At 55.9% G+C, this 20,053-nt stretch overlaps 1 protein-coding gene across 9 annotated transcripts in view; it reads left to right on the forward strand.

Annotated features, from left to right (window-relative positions):
* Nucleotides 1–20,053, forward strand: part of RFX2 (regulatory factor X2) — an 86,404-nt gene that overhangs the window by 59,440 nt on the left and 6,911 nt on the right. For 7 of the 9 annotated variants that reach the window (XM_032465780.1, XM_032465782.1, XM_032465783.1 and 4 more), the window contains 9 exons: nucleotides 5,942–6,016; nucleotides 11,900–12,081; nucleotides 13,247–13,366; nucleotides 15,578–15,693; nucleotides 16,451–16,569; nucleotides 16,921–17,033; nucleotides 17,565–17,719; nucleotides 18,306–18,403; nucleotides 19,267–19,416. In XM_032465780.1, the coding sequence (XP_032321671.1) occupies nucleotides 5,942–6,016; nucleotides 11,900–12,081; nucleotides 13,247–13,366; nucleotides 15,578–15,693; nucleotides 16,451–16,569; nucleotides 16,921–17,033; nucleotides 17,565–17,719; nucleotides 18,306–18,403; nucleotides 19,267–19,416 (1,128 nt within the window). The remainder of the gene's footprint in view (nucleotides 1–5,941; nucleotides 6,017–11,899; nucleotides 12,082–13,246; nucleotides 13,367–15,577; nucleotides 15,694–16,450; nucleotides 16,570–16,920; nucleotides 17,034–17,564; nucleotides 17,720–18,305; nucleotides 18,404–19,266; nucleotides 19,417–20,053) is intronic. The other 2 variants (XM_032465784.1, XM_032465786.1) reach the window with 1 other exon arrangement.

Genomic DNA, 20,053 nt, shown 5'->3' on the forward strand with positions numbered 1-20,053 from the left:
GGCTGTGATGGGGTGGGGCAAGCGAGGTGCCCAGGATGCCAGATTTCCAGAGTTGCTCCCCTCCGGGCTGATCCTGCCATGACACGACCTGGAGAATGAGCACCTCCTTCAGTTTGATGCCCGGGCGCCTTGAGGGCCCCACCCCAGTCCTGGCCCTGGACAGAGACTTGGATGTCTCTGGGCTACTCAGGTTTTGGTGTGGCCAGCACATATGATATTACTACGTGATGTTTAAATGTTTCATTAGCTAAATTAAAATGGGCCAACAGATTGAAAATGCCCCCCTCCCCCTCCCCAGCAGTGAGCCCTGTGGTCCTACCCATCTTCCGACCAGCCCTTCCCTTAACTGCAGCATTTCCTTTCTCCAGGCGGGACTGTGTGATTGTACTTCCCTAACCTCCGAACTCCCAGCCTGCTGCTCTTGTTCTTTTAAAATACTCTCTATTTTCTTTAAAGATCCAAAAGCGTTGTTCATAAACCATGTAAACTTTTATTTCCTCCTTCTCTGGTCACATAAACCAGCTCTGTTTTAGGGCATAAGGTTAACTCCAGCAGGTTCTCCATCCTTGTCCTTGCTTCTCCCTGCGTGTTCAGAAGCATCATCCCCCGTCCCCTTCCCGTGTCTAGCCCAGGAGGCGGGGTCGGGACACTGAAAAGGGCAGACCAGCCTGGAGCTGCTGGCCCTCTGCGGGGGTGACCTTGGTCTGGCAGGTCATTTTAGGAGGTTATTATGTTATAAATGGAGTGGCCATTTGGGCAGCTGCTAATGAACTCAGAGGAGAAGTCAGCTCACCTCCCTTAGGAGACACGGTCTAGCCCTTATGGATCAGATTATGCCGGGATTGTACAGGAAAGGAAAGGAATTGTTTAAGTTCCTTTAAAAAAATTTTTAAATAGTGGACTGAATTTAATATACTTGGGAGTGATTTAAACTTGTCGGCGCCCCGCTGGCACCGCGAGTTCCTGAGACAGTGCCTTCCGTCGTGAGTGTTTATTAAGCGTTTTCTCGCCTGCCGACCGAGCCGTAAGCCCATGTGTCCTTCCGCCAGGCGTTCTGTCACTAATCCACGCGGGCGAGACCAGCGTAACTAAGCAGCCAACAAGGAGGAATGTGGGCTGCACCGCACCCAGTCGGAAATAAAGATTAAGCTCCTGCTAAGTCAAGAAATAGAGGCCCAAGGGTGTGCAACCAAGATGGAAGGAGTCTCCCAGAAGTTCAGAAAACAGAAGTGATTTTAGGGAAAGCTGCCTGGCCCTGGGGTGGGGAGGGGCCACTGCTGCGTCTCCTTGGCTAGTCCTTACTGTTTGACATGTGGGCCTGTGCAGGTAGCACTTCAGTAATTTTTAAATAACAAAAAAGTAAACTCCAGTCAAGTATAAAATTAGTTTCCATTTTAAGCATATTTAAAGATTAAACACGAACTTTTCCAGGCACCGAGAGGACCGATCAAGGCCTTTGTGCTTGCACACTAGGAATAGCTTGGTCAGGTCTGTAAGGAAGCCTCCCACTCAAGCTGCCCGTCTTCAAGTTCAAGAGCTGACAAGTCTTTTCCCAGGATGCTGGACCGCAGCGCTGGGAGGCGGCGGCGCAGCGCCCTCTGCTGGATGCGCTGCGCCTTCGGGCCTGGCTCCTGGGCATCAATCTTCGATGTTTTCCTGACCCTCACCGCCTTCAGAAGTTTACCCGACGCTTTCATTTTAAAACACGGTGAACACCTTGGGACGTTCTGCTGTGCTTTAAGTTAATTTAACGTATCAGCAGGCTTGTTCAGACACTATTTAACAGCTGTGGTTTTTGAGGATGCTCCTATACAGCTAATGTTCATTTCTGTTCTTTTCCACCATACTCACAACGCCATGCTTTTTAGCAGTCAGTCTTACATGTCTGGCAAACTTCTGGGTGTCCTCAGGACCCTCTCAGGAGCTCCACGAGGTCAAAACTGGTTTCATAATAGTACCAACTCATCAGTTACCCTTTTCCCTGTGTTGACGTTTGCCCCAATGATGCAAAATCAGCACGACTGACACAGCTGGGCACACACCAAGGCAGACGCGTCCGAGTCTCCAGATGCCCCTGTACCCTCCGCGGCATGCACGCACAGCAGAGAGAAAGAGAAGAAAAGAAAGGAGAAATGCCAAGTATCAGTTTCACTCAAGAATATCCCTGACGAAGCAGTAAAAATGATTAATATTTTTTAAACTTCAACCCTCGAGAACACGGCTTTTTAATATTCTGTGTGGTGGAAGGTTCTGCTGCTGTCTGCCAAGGTGTGATGACTGTCGCAAGGAAAAGCCCAAGTGCAGGTGAGTTGTGAGCAGAATGAGCCACTTTTTTTTTCATGAAACGCTGCTTTTCCTTGAAAGGATGATAGACAAATTATGACTATTCAGACTCAGAGATTTGGCAGATATTTTCCCAAAAATGAATGTCTGTGAGCCTGACGTACCCAGGAAAACAGGTTTTATTGCCAATGCATTCTCAAACCCAAAAAGAAATAGAATTTTGGAAAGCTGGTATCTTTCTGAAGAGATTGGCACTGATATTAACAAATGTGATTTTTTTCAATACCATATGATGAGATGTCAGCATTTGCAAGATCTGCAAACTCTGAGCCAATAGTTTCCAAGTGACCAGGGCGTGGTGTTACAGAACCATGCATGTGGGTAAGAGATTCATTCAAATTACAAGAGAGACTAAAGGGGTTTTAAACCAGTTATATAGTTTTTCTTGAGGTAAAATCCGCTTAACATAAAATTCACCATTTTAATCATTTGAGAGGGTACAATCAATAGCTTTTGGTACATTCACCGTGTTGTATAACCATCAGCCTATCTAGTTCCAGAACATTCTCATCACCCTGAAAGGAAACCCTCTAGCAGTTGGTAGTCACCCCCAAATCCCCACCTCTTCTGGACCCGGGCAACTAATCTGCTGTCTCTATGAATTCACCTGTTCTGGATGTTTCACGTAAATGGAATCGCACAGCACGTGGCCTTCTGTGTCTGATTTCTTTCACTGAGCGTCGTGTTTTCAGAGCTCATCCATATTCTAACGTGTATCAGTCCTTCATTCTTTTTTGTGGCTGAATAATATTCCATTGTTTGTATGGACCACGTCTGGTTTATCCACTCATCTGTGATTGACATTTGTGTGTTTCTGGTTTTTTTCCATTATGAATAATGCTGCTGTGAACAAGTTTTTGTTGGAACAGCTGTTTTCAGTTGTCTTGGGTATCGTGGAATTGCTGGGTCATGTGGTTTGGCTGAGTTTTGTGTTTAAGTTTTTGAGAAGCTGCCAAACCATTGACCACGGTGGCCGCACCATTTTGCATTCCCACCGGGAATGGACCAGGGTTCCAGTTTCTCCACGTCTTCACCAACACTTATTTTTCTTTCTTCTTTTAATTGCCGCTAGTGGGTGTGAAGTGGTGTCTCACCGTGGCTTTAGTTCGTATTTCCCTAATGGCTAATGCTTTTATTTAAGCATCTTTTTACGTGCTTATCGGAGACATGTCTGTTCTAGACCTTTGCCCACATTTTAATTGGGTCATTTTGTGGTTGAGTTGTGAGAGTCCTTTACAATATTCTGGGTGTAAGACCCTTATCAGCAATATGATCTGCAAATATGTTCTTCCATTCTGTGGTTTGTCTGCTCACTTTCTTGATAGTGTCCTTGGATGTACAGAAGTTTTTGATTTTGCTGAAGTCCAGTTTATCTCGTTAGAAAGTTTTTATTTTTTGTTTTGTTTTCTGTGCTTTTGGTGTCACGTCTAAGAATCCATTGCCAAATCCAAGGTCATGGAGATAACCTTACTTTACATGATTACCTCATGTTTACTCTATGGGTTTTATAGTTTTGGTTCTTACCTTTAGTTCTTTGATCCCTTTTGATTGTTTTGTCTTTGGTGGGGGATAATTAGGTTTTATTTATTTTTTGATGGAGGTACTGAGGCTTGAACCTAGGACTTCATGCATGCTAAGCACGTGCTCTACCACTGAGCTATACCCTCCCCCCACCTTTGATCCCTTTTGAGCTGACTTTTGTAAAGGCCGTGAGGTGAGCGTCCAGCTTCATTCTTTCACACGTGGCTGTCCACTTCTCCCAGCGCCGTTTGTTGAAAAGAGTATTCTTTCTCTATTGAATGGTCTTCACACCCTTGTTGAAAATCAATTGAAAACAAAGAAAAAAGAAAAAGGAAATCAATCGACCCCAGATGTATGGGTTTATTTCTGGACTCTCAGTTCTGCCTCCCTGAGCTGTCTGTCTGTCCTACCCCGACGCTGCACTGTTTTGGTTACTGTAACTTTGTAATAAGTTTTGAAATGGGGACTTGCGAATCTTCCAACTTTGCGCTTCTTTTTCAAGGTTGTTTGGGTTATTTGGGGTCCCTTGCAACGCCATATCGATTTTAAGATCAACTTCCCCATTTTGAAAAGGCAGCTGGAAGCTTGACAGAATTGTAGTTGCAGTTGTGTTGAGTCTGTAGACCAGTTAGGAGAGCGTGGCCATCTTAACACTACGTCCTCCCGTCTGTGAACAGAGGGCGTCTTTCTGTTTGTTTAGGCCTTTAATTTCTTTCAACAATGCTTTATCGTTTTTCTCAGCATACAAGCATTTCACCCCCTTGGTTAACTTTATTCCTAGATATTTTATTCTCTTTGATACTACTGTGAACAGGGTTGTTTTCATACTTGCATTTTCATATTGTTCCTCACTTAGAAATAAAATTGATTTCCGTCTGTGGATCTTGTCTCCTGCCACTCTGGTGCTGACAGTTTATTAGTGGATTCTACAGGATTTCCTATATTTAAAATCACGTTGGGGAGGGTACACCTCAGTGGTAGAGCAGCTGCTCAGCATGCACAAGGTCCTGGGTTCAATCCCCAGTGCCTCCGTTTAAAAAAAAAAAAAAGGTCATGTTATCCGAAAATAGAGGTGGTTTTATTTCTTCCTTTCCCATTTGGATCCCTTTTATGTCTTACTGCGGCCCGGCGCCCCGGCTGGAACTTCCAGTGCAATGCTGGATAGCAGTGGGGAGAGTGGCCGTTCGCAGCAGTGGTCAGGGGAGGTGATGGGCAAAGCAGGATCCCCCTCACTCCTGAACTTGACTCTGGGGAAGCGGTCCAGCCGCGCTTTCTGAACGCGTCCAGCCTGCTTCTGCGCACGTGTCTCTGAGGTCTTCATGTCCGCTGGCTGTTGAGGTGATTCCCCCAGCAGAAGGAGGCATTTTCCATGGCAAGTCAGGGCCAGATGTGGTGGGAGCCGCGCCTGGCTGATGTCTCTTCCTTTGTATATGCCTGCCGCAGCAGCTCACCTCCTGGCCTCTGCGAGGTCCGGGACTCGTGTCAGAAGCCCTCGCAGCTTCATAAACATTCGGGAGTTTATGTCTGTGATCGTCCAGTGGTCCCGGGGCTGCGCCTCCTGATGGCAGGGCTGGGGTCCTGGCCTATGGGTAATCCCCAAAGCCTCCAGCTGGGAGACCCTGGGCTTTGCGACAGGTCGGGCTGGCAGGGAGGTCAGTGCCACCAACTGTCCTCGGAGCTTGTGATCATCCATCTTCCCAGCACAGATCAAGGCAGGGCACAGCGGGCGGTCATTACGCTGGCTTTGCTCACACCTGAACTTAAGCAAGGCTGAGTATTCGCGTTAAAGCTCAGCTGCCAGGGGTGACGGTGTGGCTCCACCCACTGCTGGTGCCCGACGGGCTCCTGGCTCCTCCCCACGCGGCGAAGTAACGCTCCTGCCGAGGCTCTAACCGCCCCCACCCGCCACCCTGCCTGCGTCCAGCCTGGTTTCCACCCTGGTTTCCACCCTGTAGGCATGCGATTCTTTATTTGGATATTAATAAAAAAAAAATCTTGGCTGATGCTAACCATCTGATTTCCCTTTTTTTTTTTTTTTCTTTCCGTTTTGTTTTGTTTCTGCGCACATTTTCTTTAGCTTGAAATGGCGATTGAAAACCTCCAAAAAAGTGAAGGGGTCACATCACACAAAAGCGGTTTACTCAACAGCCATGTAAGTGTGTGTCGACCTGCTGGTCTGCCCTGCCCTGCTTGCACCTTCAAAGGCATTTTAAAGACAAACAGAAAGCAAGAGACGACACCTTTAAAGTGCCCACAAGGGGAGGGGGGAGATCAACCTAGAATTCTAGCAAAAATATCCTTCCACAGTGAAGGGAGATGGCTAGGGGACCGCAGTGCTTGGCGTCCAGAACCTCCTGCCCACTGATGAAAAGCATTATAAATAGATTTGTGCTCAAACAAGCAGCAACCAAACACTGACACAGGGTTGGGGAGGCCACAAAGATTCTTAGTTAATTTCCTGCTGTCAGCTCTTTGGGGTAAAAAAGATGGTAATCTGAGAAAAGTGCAAAGCAACTAATCCCTCTGAATTTAGCTGCGTAAAATGTTTCTCCGATGGGGAAGCCGTGATCAATCGGAGGCCCCAGGCCGGGCAGGGATCCTGCCTCCAGGTGGGCCACCTTGTGGGGCAGGAGGGGCCTGGAGGAGGTGAGGCTCAGAGGCTCCGCCTCCAGGGCAGACGGGAAGGGAGAACAGGGGTCTCTGCACTGCCTGCCCTCTGCCCTTCACGCCTCCAGATGCTCTCAGGCCGGCTTTCCACATAACTGAAATTGGCCCGGCATCTTGAACTCAGGGAGTGCTTCTGACAGCACTGAGGCGGGGACTGGACACTCTCTTGTGAGTTGAAACATTAAGAAGAAGCCCCCTTTAGCCGAACACGACCCCAACTGCGACCCCATCAAGGCTTTCATTCAGACGGACGTTCAAAATGAGGTTCTGGCCGAAAGGCAGTGATTTGAGGGGACAGAAGCCCTGCCAGGGAATTCTGGGCTGTGGGGTTGGCACAGGCATGGCCGGCAGCTCCAGCCCACGGCTGAGCCTCTGAGGGCTGGTCCCCTGGGGGAGAGCAGGCAGGGCAGGTCGTGTCCCCTCTGGTCCATCCTGGCCAGGCCATGTCACCCTGTGGGCAGGGCTGGGGACGGGAAACTGTAGCCTTAGACTCAGAGCCCAGGGTGTAGAAAGCCTGCAGGACGGCGGTGCCTGCTCTGGGGACCAGGGTTCAGCTCTGAGCTGCAGCCCGTGGGGCCAGGCGCTGGGGCAGCCCCAGGGGAGGGGAAAGCGGGTGGAGGAAGGCAGGGTGGGGCGCCAGCCCCAGGCAGGCAGCCGGCCTGGGGCAGTTTAAAATGTCTGTGGGAAACGCTTGGACTGCTGCCTCCACTGCAGGGGTGCCGCTGGCTTTCTAACACTTCTCCTCTGGACGGCAGACTTGCCTTGGCTGCTTCCCAACAACGGCTGGCGTTCCTGAGCAGGAAGAACCCCCATGTCTGTTCTCTCCCTGGCAGGGTGGCGTTGAGTTGCTTTTCTTCCACTGGGACCTGGGAGAAGTGGGATCTGAGGCTGGGGACTTGGAGTCAGAGAGGACAGAAGTAAGATCTGTGTAAGGACTCGACCCTACTCACCAGCGCAAAACCCGCCTGGAGTCTGTCTTGGCACGTGTGACAGGGGTGGCCTGGCTACAGGCGATGGTGTGTCCTGCAGACCCCTTCATGGTCCTGGCCAGCCAAGATCTCTAGGACCGGTGTCACCAGCTGTGGCCCCGGCTCCTCTGCCAGCCCAGCCCGGGAGGTTGGCCAGTGCCTTCCAGACCCAGCTGACGTCCTGGTAACCCCAAGCTCCCCAGGCTGCCCTCGGGGCTCGGACCTGGAGGTCTGTGTGTTTAAAGGACCTTCCAGCCTATTGTGGAAGCCCCCCGCTCCCCGTAGGAGGAGGTGGTCCTCAAGCTGTCTCTAAAACAGGGGGAGAGTGCAACTGGGTGGCAGAAATAACTGTTTTAGAGGCAAAGGAGCTCATGCTGGGGATGGAGACACTGTCGCCCACCAGCATCCCTGCTCGCGGGCCAGGCCCCCCGCCAGGGCTGCCCCTCTGCTGTCCCCCAGATCCCATCTGGAGAGGCCCTATCATGGTTTGTGGGAGGTGGCCTCTGCCTCCTAAATAAACTATCATTTCCAACCCCTGGGAGAAGGGCCTGCTTTAAATGAATTGTATTCAGGTTATACGACTTTTTTTAAAATCAGGAAATACCAGCAGTCAAAGATCACTTAGCCTTCAGGTAGGGGTGTGAGGACAAAGCCATGCCCCGCAGACGGGTGGGGCTTGGCCAGAGCTGGCAGCTTACAAGTTGCTCCAAATTCTTGTGGCAGTGTGCTGTTTCTTGGAGTCTCCCCGACCCCTTACCGCCTCGCTGACCCCGCCTGGGCTTCTGAACCTTGTGGGCCTCTCCCGTCAAATCCCTCCTGGGTGTCCACCGGCTGGCCTGGAGGGGCTGCTGAACACGCATGTCCAGGGCGGAGCCCCGACACCCCCCTGCCAAGAACCCCTGGGCCTCCCACCATCTTCCCAGCTCAGCCAGGGCAGCGCCGTCCTTCTGGGAGCTCACCCTTGCCTCCCCTCCTCCTCCCACAGCCCCCCGCCAAATGCTCCTTGACCTCACTTTCAGAACCATCCAGAGTCAGACCACTTCTCTCACCTCAGCACAGCCACAGCCTCCCTGCCCTGGCCCCGCCCTGTCGCTCCTGTGCGTCGTTGTGGCCACCGCCTAGCCAGCCCTCGTCCAGCAGAGTGGTCCTACTAAGACCCAAGTCAGGCCCCGCCCCTCCCCTGCCCTCAGCCCTCCAGGGCTCCCACCTCCCTGGGGGTAAAAGCCCACGTCCTCCCCGCGGCCCACAGAGCCCTGCATGACCTGCCCCGTCCCCTCCCTGCCCTCCCCTCCTCCCTCTCTCCCCCTCGCTCACTCTGCTCCAGCCTCACGTCTCCTCACTGTTCCTCGGACATACCAGGCCCATGCCTACCCCAGGGCCTTTGCAGGTGCCTGAAACACCTCCCTCAAGCTCCCTCCCTCAGCTCCTTCACACCTTTGCTCATCCTGTCACTTTCTCCGTGGGCCCCGCCCCCGCCCCCTCAGGACACTGCATCCCCCCCAGCCCCCTCCCACCCTCGCTGCAGCTCCCAGCCCCCTCTCCTGGGTTTTCCTCTAACACTCAGCACCAGCTCTCATTCCGTGCACTTCACTTATTTACCGTGGGTGTCCCCCCACCACGAGAATGGACATTTCTGTATGGCAGGGGGCTTCTGTCTGTTTCGTTCACAGTTGTCTCTCCAGCGCCCAGAGCAGGCGGTGGATAGATGGAAACGGCAGGTTCAAAGCTGGATTATGGGGGCAGAGTAACGTAGAAGCGCAGAAGGGCTGGCGCTGCTCGGATGATACTGCGCCAGCCAATCAGGGGCCAGGGTCAGGCACGTTTGCCCCAAACAGTGGAAGCAAATATCCTGAGAGATGAAGGGGCTGGGCAGGTGGGCGAGTCTGGTCCTCAAGACCCTGCCTCCCGTTTGTAGGTTAGAGGGACAAGTGTCCACCGGCCCTGTGCCACCAGGGATGTTGGGGTTTGCTTTTTTTCCCCTTAAAAGGAGGGATTTGATCGTTTTCATTGAGAAGAATGCAGTCCTGACAGATCACCAATGTGGATAAATACGTGCTTTTTACTGGAAAAAGTTCTGTTTATTCGTGTTTGTGTGGACATAGAATTGGTGCAAATATCAGCAGACAGAAGTTGCTGCAGTGTCACTCAGAGTCCGCCCTCCCCTGTGCTGCGTGGAGGGCCTGGGGCCCGAGGTTGGGGCGCCGCGGGCAAGGCGGGCGCTGTGCGGTGGGGGGACTGGGCCTCTGGAGTCCGGCATCCCTGACGCGGACGCTCAGCCAGGCGCCGGCCCCCGGAAGCGCACGGTGTGCGGCGCAGACCCCGCTGTGGCTCGCTCGGCCTGCTGGCAAGGCCCCAACCTTCCTGGAGCCCATAAACCTTCGTCCAGCTCCAGTCTGTCTCCCTTCCGGGTAACCTCTCGATGCCAGAGAGGGAGGAAGTGAACCAGTTATTCCTTTGGAGGCTGCTGGCGGCGTCAGCTCTCACTTAGGAGGAAGCCAGCCACCCATCCTTAGTGTCAGTGTCCGCGCCATCACCCGACAGGCCTGCTTTTCATTTCAGTCTCGGGGTTTGGCGGAGGTGTTGAGGAGCAGAAGCGGTCGTGTTTCCCAGACCTTCCTGTTCACGTCCAGCCAGTTGTGGGGCGCGCTGGATGGGGTCTTAGCCTCCACCGCTTGGGGCCTGGTCCAGGGCCCTTCCTGGCCACCGCCCATGGGACCTGGCCTCAGCCCTGTGGCCTGAGGACCCGCCTGCCTGACTCACCAGCCGGCTCAGCCCCTGAGATGTTTGAGCCCTGGTCCCAGCTTCTCCTGCCCACGGAGGGCTCCCAGAGAAACAGCCTGTGCTCTCCAGCTAGGGCGGCCGAGAGAGGAAGCACCGCTAGCTTCTGAACCTGGAGGCTCCCCTCGTGGTGGGGTCCCTGCCACTCTCCAGGCCCCTCCTCCTCTTGGTCAGCATTTCTCGAAGCATCCTTATAGGGCGCAAACATGGGTAGCCCCGCTCTGTCTCTGCTCCCTGGAGCCCCCATTCCAGCAGGGAGATGGGTCCGCTCCAGACAGGGAGTGCTCTGGAAAACCTGGGAGCTCAGGGGCCAGCAGATACCAGCCCTCCCCAACCTGGCTTCCAAACCAGTTGAAGGTAAATGGAAGGGTGGCAATTATCCCAAGTGGCTGGTGGAGCAGGGGGCCCCACGCCAGCGTGAAGCAGGCCGAGCAAGCGTCCACCGAAGAGGCCCAGTGCCTCTGTGCCGCCCGCGCCCTCCTTCCTCACTTCCCAGCCCCGTGAGCCCCTCAGCCCCAGAGTCAAGGCAGGGAGGGGTGGTCAGGGTGGCCTGGGCTGGGGGAGGGGTGCGGAGGGGTGGGGCCGTGCCTTGTGCTAGGATTAGGCCGTCACTAACTTCACAGTTAAGATTCGGTTTACAGCATCAAGAGAGAGCGAGGGGTCAGGACAAGTGGGGCCAAGGAGACGGCGCCTAAAGGTGGGACCGCTGGGCGGGAGCGAAGCCTTGGAGAGAGAAGGTGGTGCTCTGCCACCTTCGTGCAAAAAATAAGCATTTAAGGAAAGTTTGAAAATTAAATATCTGGGTGATTTGATGGAAAGTAAAAAACCGCCATGTTCTTTCCCAAAGGGGGCAGCTGAAGGGCTCTTTCCTGTTTCCCCTGGGCTCTGGCTGCTGCCCCCTCTTCCCCATGCCCCCGTTGTAGTTGTCCCTCCTTCACCCTCTGGTGGGGCGGGACCCGCTGCGAGGTCACAGGAACAGACAAGGAGACAGCTGTCCCATGGACTCACAGTCCTCGGGAACAGCATGGACGCCAGGGCTGCAGGAGGCAGGCGTCGTGGTGACAGGAGGCTCGATGGCCCCTGGTTCAAACCCACTACTCGGATAAGCAGGAGCAGGGCTGGTCCCCTCAGCGGGAGGTCTGAGCACAAAACCTGGCCTTTCGGTCTTGTTCCGTTTCCGTCTGTTTTCCTCTGTCAGGAGCACAGGGACTGCGGCGATGCTAGCTTAACGCAGGCGCGGTCCTGGTGGGCTACCGAGTCTTCTTTAATCTTCCTCTCTCTCCGGGGTTCAGATTACCTCCATTCCCACAGGTTTAGGAAACATTTGGTGTTTCAGCGGCGTGCGGGGCGGGACATGTGCGCGCTCTGACGATTAGGAAGGCAGGACCTAAGTTCTCCCATCACAGGCAGGCTTTTATAAGTTAAGTCCGGGAGACTGAAAATCTGGCTGAAAGTGGAAGGAATCAATAAGCGAGTGGCAAGAAGCTATCTGTTCGTTAAGGAGCCCCAAGTCTCTTGAACCCCGATCAGGGCAGTGGAGGTGAGTTCCCTCACGGCGTTAGTGGAAAGCGCCTGACTGTCTCCGTGCGGCCGCGTGAGCATCTGGTGTTTCTCTTTACCAGCTCCAGTGGCTCTTGGATAACTATGAAACCGCGGAAGGGGTCAGCCTGCCCAGGAGTTCTCTCTACAACCACTACCTTCGGCACTGCCAGGAGCACAAGCTGGACCCCGTGAACGCTGCCTCCTTCGGGAAGCTGATCCGCTCCGTGTTTATGGGCCTGAGGACACGGCGGCTGGGCACCAGGTGGGTAGGTGGGGGGGGGGGGGTCCGGCGGCCCCCAGGCCCGCCCGCTCTCTTCCTTGTCATGGAAATCCAGCTGCGGGAGACGTGAGCTTCCCGCTCCTGCCACGTCCGGGTGCCCTTGCCTCCGTCCAGGTGAACCCGGAGTGGCCCTGAATTGGCGGCAGCCACACGTGGGCTGCGGTGGCTTCTCTCCTGGCGACAGACACAGGCTTCCCACTCTCTCTTCATCTGAAATTTTCCACAATAAACAGGCGTTTTCAAAAGCCACCCCTGGATGTTCTAGTAGAGTTGGATTTACTATTTCTTGGTGCTTTTTGCTGTGCCTACACCGGTCCAACAGCAGCTGCCCTTGGCCGACAACCAGGAAACATCACGGGCCATAAACTTGCCCTGTGGGTGTCAGGGTCCTCCTGAGCCCTCTCAGAAGCGGGCATCCTGTGTGTTTTAAAGGACGGGGTGCAGAGAGTTCTCTGCCACCTTGGGATCCTTGACTGAGGACGTCCTTATAGAACATGGTCGGACAGATCACGAAACGGAGGCAGGAGGGGAGCCCCTGGTCCCTGGGGACACGGCCTCTGCTGCCTGGGTGCCTCCCCCTCCAGAGGGTTCCAGATGCTGCCTTCAGGGTTGGGGCTCGGCTCCTCGCACCGGCTCGGCTCACACCTCAGCCGGGAAGGACCCGGGCTCCCCAGCTTGTCCCCGTTGCCAGCTTGGGAGAAACAACGGTGCACAAGTGGGGTGTTTGCACAGCCGCACGTCTGTTACCCAGGGCTTCTCCCCTGAGGAGCCCCTGACCTGTTTTCTCACCGAAATTGTTCAAAGCGCTTTGTTCATCTTCTATGATGGACTAGGGTAGTGTTTCCCAGACTGTGGTGATAATGGTCGTAATAATAATTAGACCATGCTGGGTTAAGCAGAGTTGAACTGGTTCTTTCAGGACTTCTCAGAGCCTTTATCACACTGAAATGCGAGAGGGAAATGTCCCAGAGGGGGAAGTCATTACCAAGTTTCCTGAAGCTCTCTGACCCGGGGATGGCCCGTGATTGTTTCCCACGCGGTCCAGGGAACATGGCCCCGAAGGCCCAGGGTGGAGGGCACGGACAGAGCACCTGTCTGGTCATTCAGGACGTCCGCAGAGAGCTGACCCTGGGTGCTTGGTTTCCAGGGGCAACTCCAAGTACCATTACTACGGGATCCGTCTGAAGCCAGACTCGCCCCTGAGCCGGCTGCAGGAGGACACGCAGTACATGGCCATGCGGCAGCAGCCCGCACCCCAGAAGCCAAGGTGGGTGCGCGGCCGGGGGGCGCCTCTCGGCCACCAGACACACCCTGCGGTGGGGAAGGCAGACTCCCCTCCCCCCAGGGTCAGCGCCCCAGGAGAGCCCAGAGCTCACGGGTACTTGGTGTGGAGTGAGGCCGGCAGGACACGAGGGGCTGGGGGTGTGGCCTCCTCCGGCCACAGAGTTTGCAAATCTGCCTCTTTTCCAGACGTATATAGACATTTTGTAAGAGCAGTTTTAGGGTCACAGCGAAAGTCGGTGGGAAGTGCAGCGCTTTCCCACAAGCCCCCCGTCCCCACCATTTGTTACAGTCGATGAACCTGCGTCGACACCTCATTGTCGCCCCGAGTCCGTAGCTGACATTAGGGCTCGCTCTCCGTGCTGTTCGTTCTCCGGGCCTGAACAGAGGTGTAACGACTCTCACCCACTGGTACGGGGTCGTACAGAGTAGGTCACTGCCCTCGAAATCCTCTGTGAGGACCCGCCAGCCTTTGGCAACCACTGATCTTTTTTTCTATCTCCATAGTTTTGCCTTTTCCAGAAGGCAAATCACAGATCTTTTAGAATCACAGATCTTTCAATTTTTTTCAGCCACACAGAGGAAAGAGAAGGAACACTGAACATAACCCTGGAAGTCAGGAGAAAGAAGCTGCTGTACTTCAGTTGCTGCTTTTTCCTGACCTTTGGGTCTGATGGCTAGAAAGGCCTGGTCATTTTCTGGAATGTTCTCTCCATGCATTACAGACCTACTCAGCTTTTAAGGCAGGAATCAGCAGATTTTTTCTAGAAAGGGTCAGAGGGCACATGTCTTTGGCTCTGCAGGCAGACTCTGTCTGTGGAGACCCCTCACAGACCATCTGCACACCAGTGGGTGCGGCCATGCACCAAAAAAATTTTTTCAAAACAAGGGACAGAGCTGGGCCTCTGCAGCCCTAGCGGGAGACGCCTGGCTCAGGGCCCCACTCAGAGGTCATCTCTCTGGCCCCTTCCTGTCACCTCTCCTGCCCTTACCTGTCCTCGGCCCCTCTCCAGGGTCCATTCTGCCCCAGGGCAGGGACCGCACGCCCCTCACCTCCACGTGGCCCCTTCATGCCTCGGCCGAGCTGTGTGGCTAAAACTCATTTTAGCTGCTCTGAAGTATCCCGGTGACTCCCAACCACATGGGAGTTGGCAGTCACGGGAGACAATCTCTGGAACGTTCTCCGGGATCAGCAGTCCATCCTGGACCTGCTTGTCCTCAGACAAGGACTCCACAGCTTTCATTGTTGGGTTCGGGCCCCTGCAAACCCCTGTGAGTCTACACACCCAGCAGATTTAGATGCACGTTTCACAATGACAGGCTTGTGCCACCGACACTCGGAGCCACCCCCCTGCCCCTGTCAGGCCGTCCACGTGCGTCTGGGCAGCACCCCTCCTCTCCCACAGCGGGCCTGGCCCCACCGCCTGCGGGGAAGGGCATCCCCCGGGGCCGGCCCTCTGCGCTCGGAGCAGCACGTTGCTCGGGAAGCCCTCCCCTGTTACATCGTCAGTTTGCTGCCTGGACAGACGGCCCACTGCTGTCTGGCTCGGGGCAAAACGAAAGTCTCAGAATTTCCTTTGGGGTCATACAATAGTGAGATGTTCATGACTCTGGGTAAAGAAGTTCACTTGTCTTCTGAGAGAGGCGTTAGAACACACACATCAAAAAGCAACCCAAGTGTCCATCAGCGGATGAACAGATAAACAAATGTAGTCCAAGCGCACACGGGAGCATCACCCAGCCCTAAAAAGCAAGGAGGTTCTGACACTTGCTACAACGTGCGTGAACTTTGAGGACATGATGCTCAGTGAGGGAAGCCAGCCACAGAAGGACAAGTGTTGTCCCTCCCCTAGGGAGGTCCCTGGCGGAGCCAGATTCACAGAGACAGAAAGTGGATGGTGGGGTCAGGGGCTGGGGGCGGGGGGCAGCGTGTAACAGGGACAGAGTTTCGGTGTGGGAAGATAAAGTTCTGGAGCTGGCTGGTGGTTCCCCAGCAATGTGAACGTGCTTAAAGCCAGGGAACTGTACACTTAAAAATGGGTAAGATGGCAAATTGTATGTCTTCTACTTGACCCCAAGTTTTAGAAAATTACATGTACACCCCCCACAAACCAAGTCCTGCTCAGCCCTCTGCTCCCTGGGCTCCTTCCGGGCAGCGCTGCGGGGGGCTCATGGGGACACGCATGTTCCTGACCAGGTACCGGCCAGCCCAGAAGATGGACAGCCTCGGGGACAGCAGCTCACATGGCAGCCTGCACAGCACACCGGAGCAGGCCATGGCGGCCCAGAGCCAGCAGCACCAGCAGTACATCGGTGAGCCCCCTGCAAAGGCTCGGGGCCGCCGGGCGCCGCCGGGGGTGGGTTCCGGCCCCCGCAGTGTCCAAAAGGGATGCGGTAGACAGTTTACTTGTATGACACCTGTTCAATGGCAGAGAAAGTTCTAGATAAGCCTTCTTTGTGGAATCCCTGAGATTTAAGAATAATCAGCATATGCCCCCAAAATTAATGTATGAAGCGACCATGAGAACAGTTAGTACATAAAATGAAATGCCCATCAGAAAAAAGACGACGGGCACTTGCAGCCCAGCCCGTCCCCTCCCGGTGCCCCGACGCAGGGCGGCCTGGCCCTCCTCCCTGGGGGAGCCCCTCCCTGGCCGGCACCGCCTTGACCCAGACCCTGCCGCCGGGATGCCCAGGGAAGCTCACACACGCTGACATCCGCGGCCTGCGTGTCTTAGAGTCTGTCTTCTGAGCCCCGACAGAACCCTCTGTGTTAGGTGTTCTGGAGAGGGTGTCACCGCCCCAGCACCCCCCGTGTTGGGGGATGGGTCGCACGCTGGGTGCCAGGCCCCGTGCTCCGTGTGTGGGTGTATTTAACATTACCGGGAGTTGACGGTGGTGTCCTGACCCCGTACCTGAGAAAACCAAGGCTTGAAAGTTGTGTGGCCTCGAGTGGGAGCCGAGACTCTGCCTCCGCTGTCGCGAGGTCCCCCAGCCCACCCTTCTGCTGGCCGGCTTCTGCCTGTGCGCCCTCCGTGGCTCTGCTGATCAGCTCACTTTTCTCCCCCAGATGTGTCCCACGTCTTCCCGGAGTTCCCGGCGCCCGACCTGGGCAGCGTCCTGCTGCAGGAGAGCATCACGCTGCACGATGTCAAAGCCCTGCAGCTGGTCTACCGGCGGCACTGCGAGGTGACCGCCCCCAGCCCCTCTCCCCACCCCCTAGCCTGGGCCTGGGGCTCCGTGGGCACCTCGGTGCACCTCCGCCAGGCCTTGGTGGTCAGCTGCATGCAGTCAGAGCCAGAACATCACCTGTGTCCCTCAGGCCGTGACAGGGGAGACAGGACTGGCGCCTCCTCCCTCTGCAAGGAGCAGATGGGAACTCTGCTCTGAACCAGGGCCCCTTCGTTCACTCTCATCCCCTCCCGGGGTCTCTCTGGGTTTGGAAAGGCCCCCCGCAGCCTGGATCCCGGCCACTCACCCAGCGTGTTCTGACGCGTGGTGTGTGCACACTCGTGTTTAACCAGCTGCTTTGATTCCCAGGCAACTTTAGATGTCGTGATGAACCTCCAGTTTCACTACATCGAGAAGCTGTGGCTTTCCTTCTGGAATTCTAAAGCCCCCTCCGGCGACGGCCCTGGCTCCCTCCCCGCCAGGTAGCACCCGTTGTCCCCCAGACAGGCCTTGTTCACAGGCCGGGTTTACCCTGCGGACCGTCGCCTGCTGACACCCACACTGTGGCCCACAGACAAGCACTCCCACTTCCCAAGAACTGGCACTCAGACCCCCTCAGGCCCGTGTGGTCTTCACACCAAGTTGATTTGTGACTCATATGGCATGTCCCCTGTTTTTTGTTTTTTGGGTGTTTTTTTATTTTTTTATTTTTGAGTGGAGGCACTGGGGATTGAACCCAGGACCTTGTGTGTGCTAAGCATGTGCTCTACAACTGAGCTCGACCCTCCAACCCCCATCCACTTTTTCCAGCACGAGGAACTTAGGGGTGATCATGGGGTGGGGGGCTGGCCTGCCACAAGGGTCCCCCCAGCCCTGCATGGGCGGTCCTGCAGCCTCACTCAGCTTGTTCCACAAAAGCTGGTGCCTCCTGCAGCTCTGCGGGCCCCAGACAGGCGGCCAGCTGCCAGGCCGAGGCTCATCTGTGTCCCTCAGTGCCACTCATTCCCCCGCAGTGACGAGGAGCCAGAAGGCGCCGTCCTCCCGAAGGACAAGCTGGTGTCTCTGTGCAAATGCGACCCCGTCCTCAGGTGGATGAGGACCTGTGACCACATCCTGTACCAGGCGCTGGTGGAGATCCTCATCCCCGACGTGCTGCGGCCGGTGCCCAGTAAGCAGCCTGCGCTGGCGTGGCTGGGCTGGGGGTCGGGGGTGCCGGCGCTGCAGGGGTCCCAGGACCTCCCCAGAGGAGACTCCCAGAGGCGCCAAGGTCTCAGGACAGCCCTCCCCCGCCAGCAACATCGGGTTGACCTGACGCCGAGCTCAGCTTCCTCCCAGCACTGCGACTCTTCAGCAGGAAAGAGCAGGTCCTATTTACTCCGGCAGAGGACAAAGGAAATGGGGGGCCTCGATGGCTACACCCGGCCCGGGGCAGACACACGCTGGGGGACTGTCCCAGGGCCTCTGCCCCCCCCCACCTGCGTGGCCTACGTGTGGGCTCTCCCTGGGGCTCCCAGGCCCCTGAGGGTGAGGATGCGAGGATGTGGGGCACTGAGCCTCACTCTTCCTGAACCACTGCCCCAGGTGCTGCAGGCTCCCTTCACTCTGGGCGAGAACCACCAGCTCACTGTCTCTTCTCCTCTGTGTTGCTCGGACTTCGAGGGTGGTCATTCCCACGGCACGTGCAGCTCTTACACAGGCTGATTCTCACGGCGAGACTGCCTTTCTCACAGTAGCACGTGGCTCGTGTCTCCCAGGTACCCTGACGCAGGCCATCCGTAATTTCGCCAAGAGCTTGGAAGGCTGGTTGACGAACGCCATGAGCGACTTCCCACAGCAGGTCATCCAGACCAAGGTAACTGTGCGAGCAGGGCCTGGGCCTCCAGACCACGCTGGTCCCCGGGGGCAGAGGCCTTGGCCTGGGGCCCCCTGGGGCCCTGCTGTGCGGTGAAACGAGGGAGCCAGAAGTGGGTCCGAGGAGGGGTTCCCCCACCTCCGCCCTGGGGGATCTTGAGGACCGCTGGGCCCCAGAGAAAGCAGGCTGCTCCTTGTGTCCCGAGGATAAGTGGTCCTGCCAGGAAGGCCGAGGATGCCGCAGGTGGAGGACAGGCGCTGGCCGGGAGGGTGCGACAGAAGATCTCATTGCTGTGAAGCTTTTGGGTCAACTCAGAACAGATTGAATGTTTCTCTGTTTATCTTCGGAGGGGGATTTAATCTCCTTACAATCACCCTTAACGCTATAGTCTTGGCCACTGATCAGAATGTCAGATGTGGAGATCTGGCCTCCTTGTGAAAAAGAGATGATTGTCTTCCATTCTCTCGAGCATCCTTGCAGAGCCGGCTCACGCAGGCGGGGCCAGATCCGGGCAGCAGGTCTGCCTGCCTCAACCCGGGGTTGACCTTCGGGACGCATAGGAATTGCTTAGGTAGCTGTTCGAAATCGCAGATTCCGGGGCCACACCCCTGCAAAGTCTGCTCCAGAGGCACCTGGGAATCTATATTTTTACCACCCACCCCAGAGAGCCCGAGGGATCCCAGAAGCGGGGGCACAGCCACGCCATCCTGAATCCTCGCTCACCTGTGCTGCGGCGTCCACTGTGGCGCTGCTCGACGTGTTGGTGGCACCTGTGCCCCTCACTGATTCTGTTTCGGGGGCTTTGAGACTGTCAGAAGGGCGGGCCACTCTTCGCCCAGTAATCGCACCCCCCTCGGCCACAGGTGGGCGTGGTCAGCGCCTTCGCCCAGACTCTGCGGCGCTACACGTCCCTCAACCACCTGGCGCAGGCGGCCCGGGCGGTGCTGCAGAACACCTCCCAGATCAGCCAGATGCTTAGCGACCTCAACCGCGTGGACTTCGCCAACGTGCAGGTGACCTTCTCCCACACGGCTCCCCACGGCCCGGACAGGCACGGGGCCCTCTCCGCTGGCCTGGGCTTCCGCCCTCTAGAAACATGCACAGAGGCCCACAAAGCTGCCCACAGCCGAGCCGATGCCTGGCCCACGCTTCTGTTGCTTGAAAGGAGTCTGGACTGAAGCTCCCCAACCTTGCAGTGCACCTAGGGGCCCCAGGCTCCACTAGGAGATCACTCATGTCCCCCTGGCGTCTGGGCACCGAGACCGACACCTTGGTCCATTTTCTTAAAAAACTTGCCTTCCCGTTGCCACTTTCACGGCTCTCTCCTCAGGGCTTAGGAAAGTGCAGGCTGCCACCAGATGGGTCCTGCCACCAGATCTGCATCCAGGCCCGGTCCTGGGTTCATCCACTGAGTAAATGCACACACGTAGAGGAAGGACCACTTAGAAATAACACAGTGCGAAGGCACAGTACAGTCAGGGCTTTGTAGGCAGGCAGCCGGGATCTGGGCCCTTGGAAGCAGGCAGGTTCCCTCTGGGTGTCCATCCGTCTCTGCCCGTGGAGCGGGGCTGACCTTGCCCTACAAGAGGCCAAGGGCAGGCAGGCACTCGTGCTCAGTGCATCCGGCTCAGGGCCGCCCTCGGGAGCCGT

Source organism: Camelus ferus, chromosome 22 (assembly GCF_009834535.1).
Source record: "Camelus ferus isolate YT-003-E chromosome 22, BCGSAC_Cfer_1.0, whole genome shotgun sequence".
Classification (NCBI taxonomy): Eukaryota; Metazoa; Chordata; class Mammalia; order Artiodactyla; family Camelidae; genus Camelus; species Camelus ferus.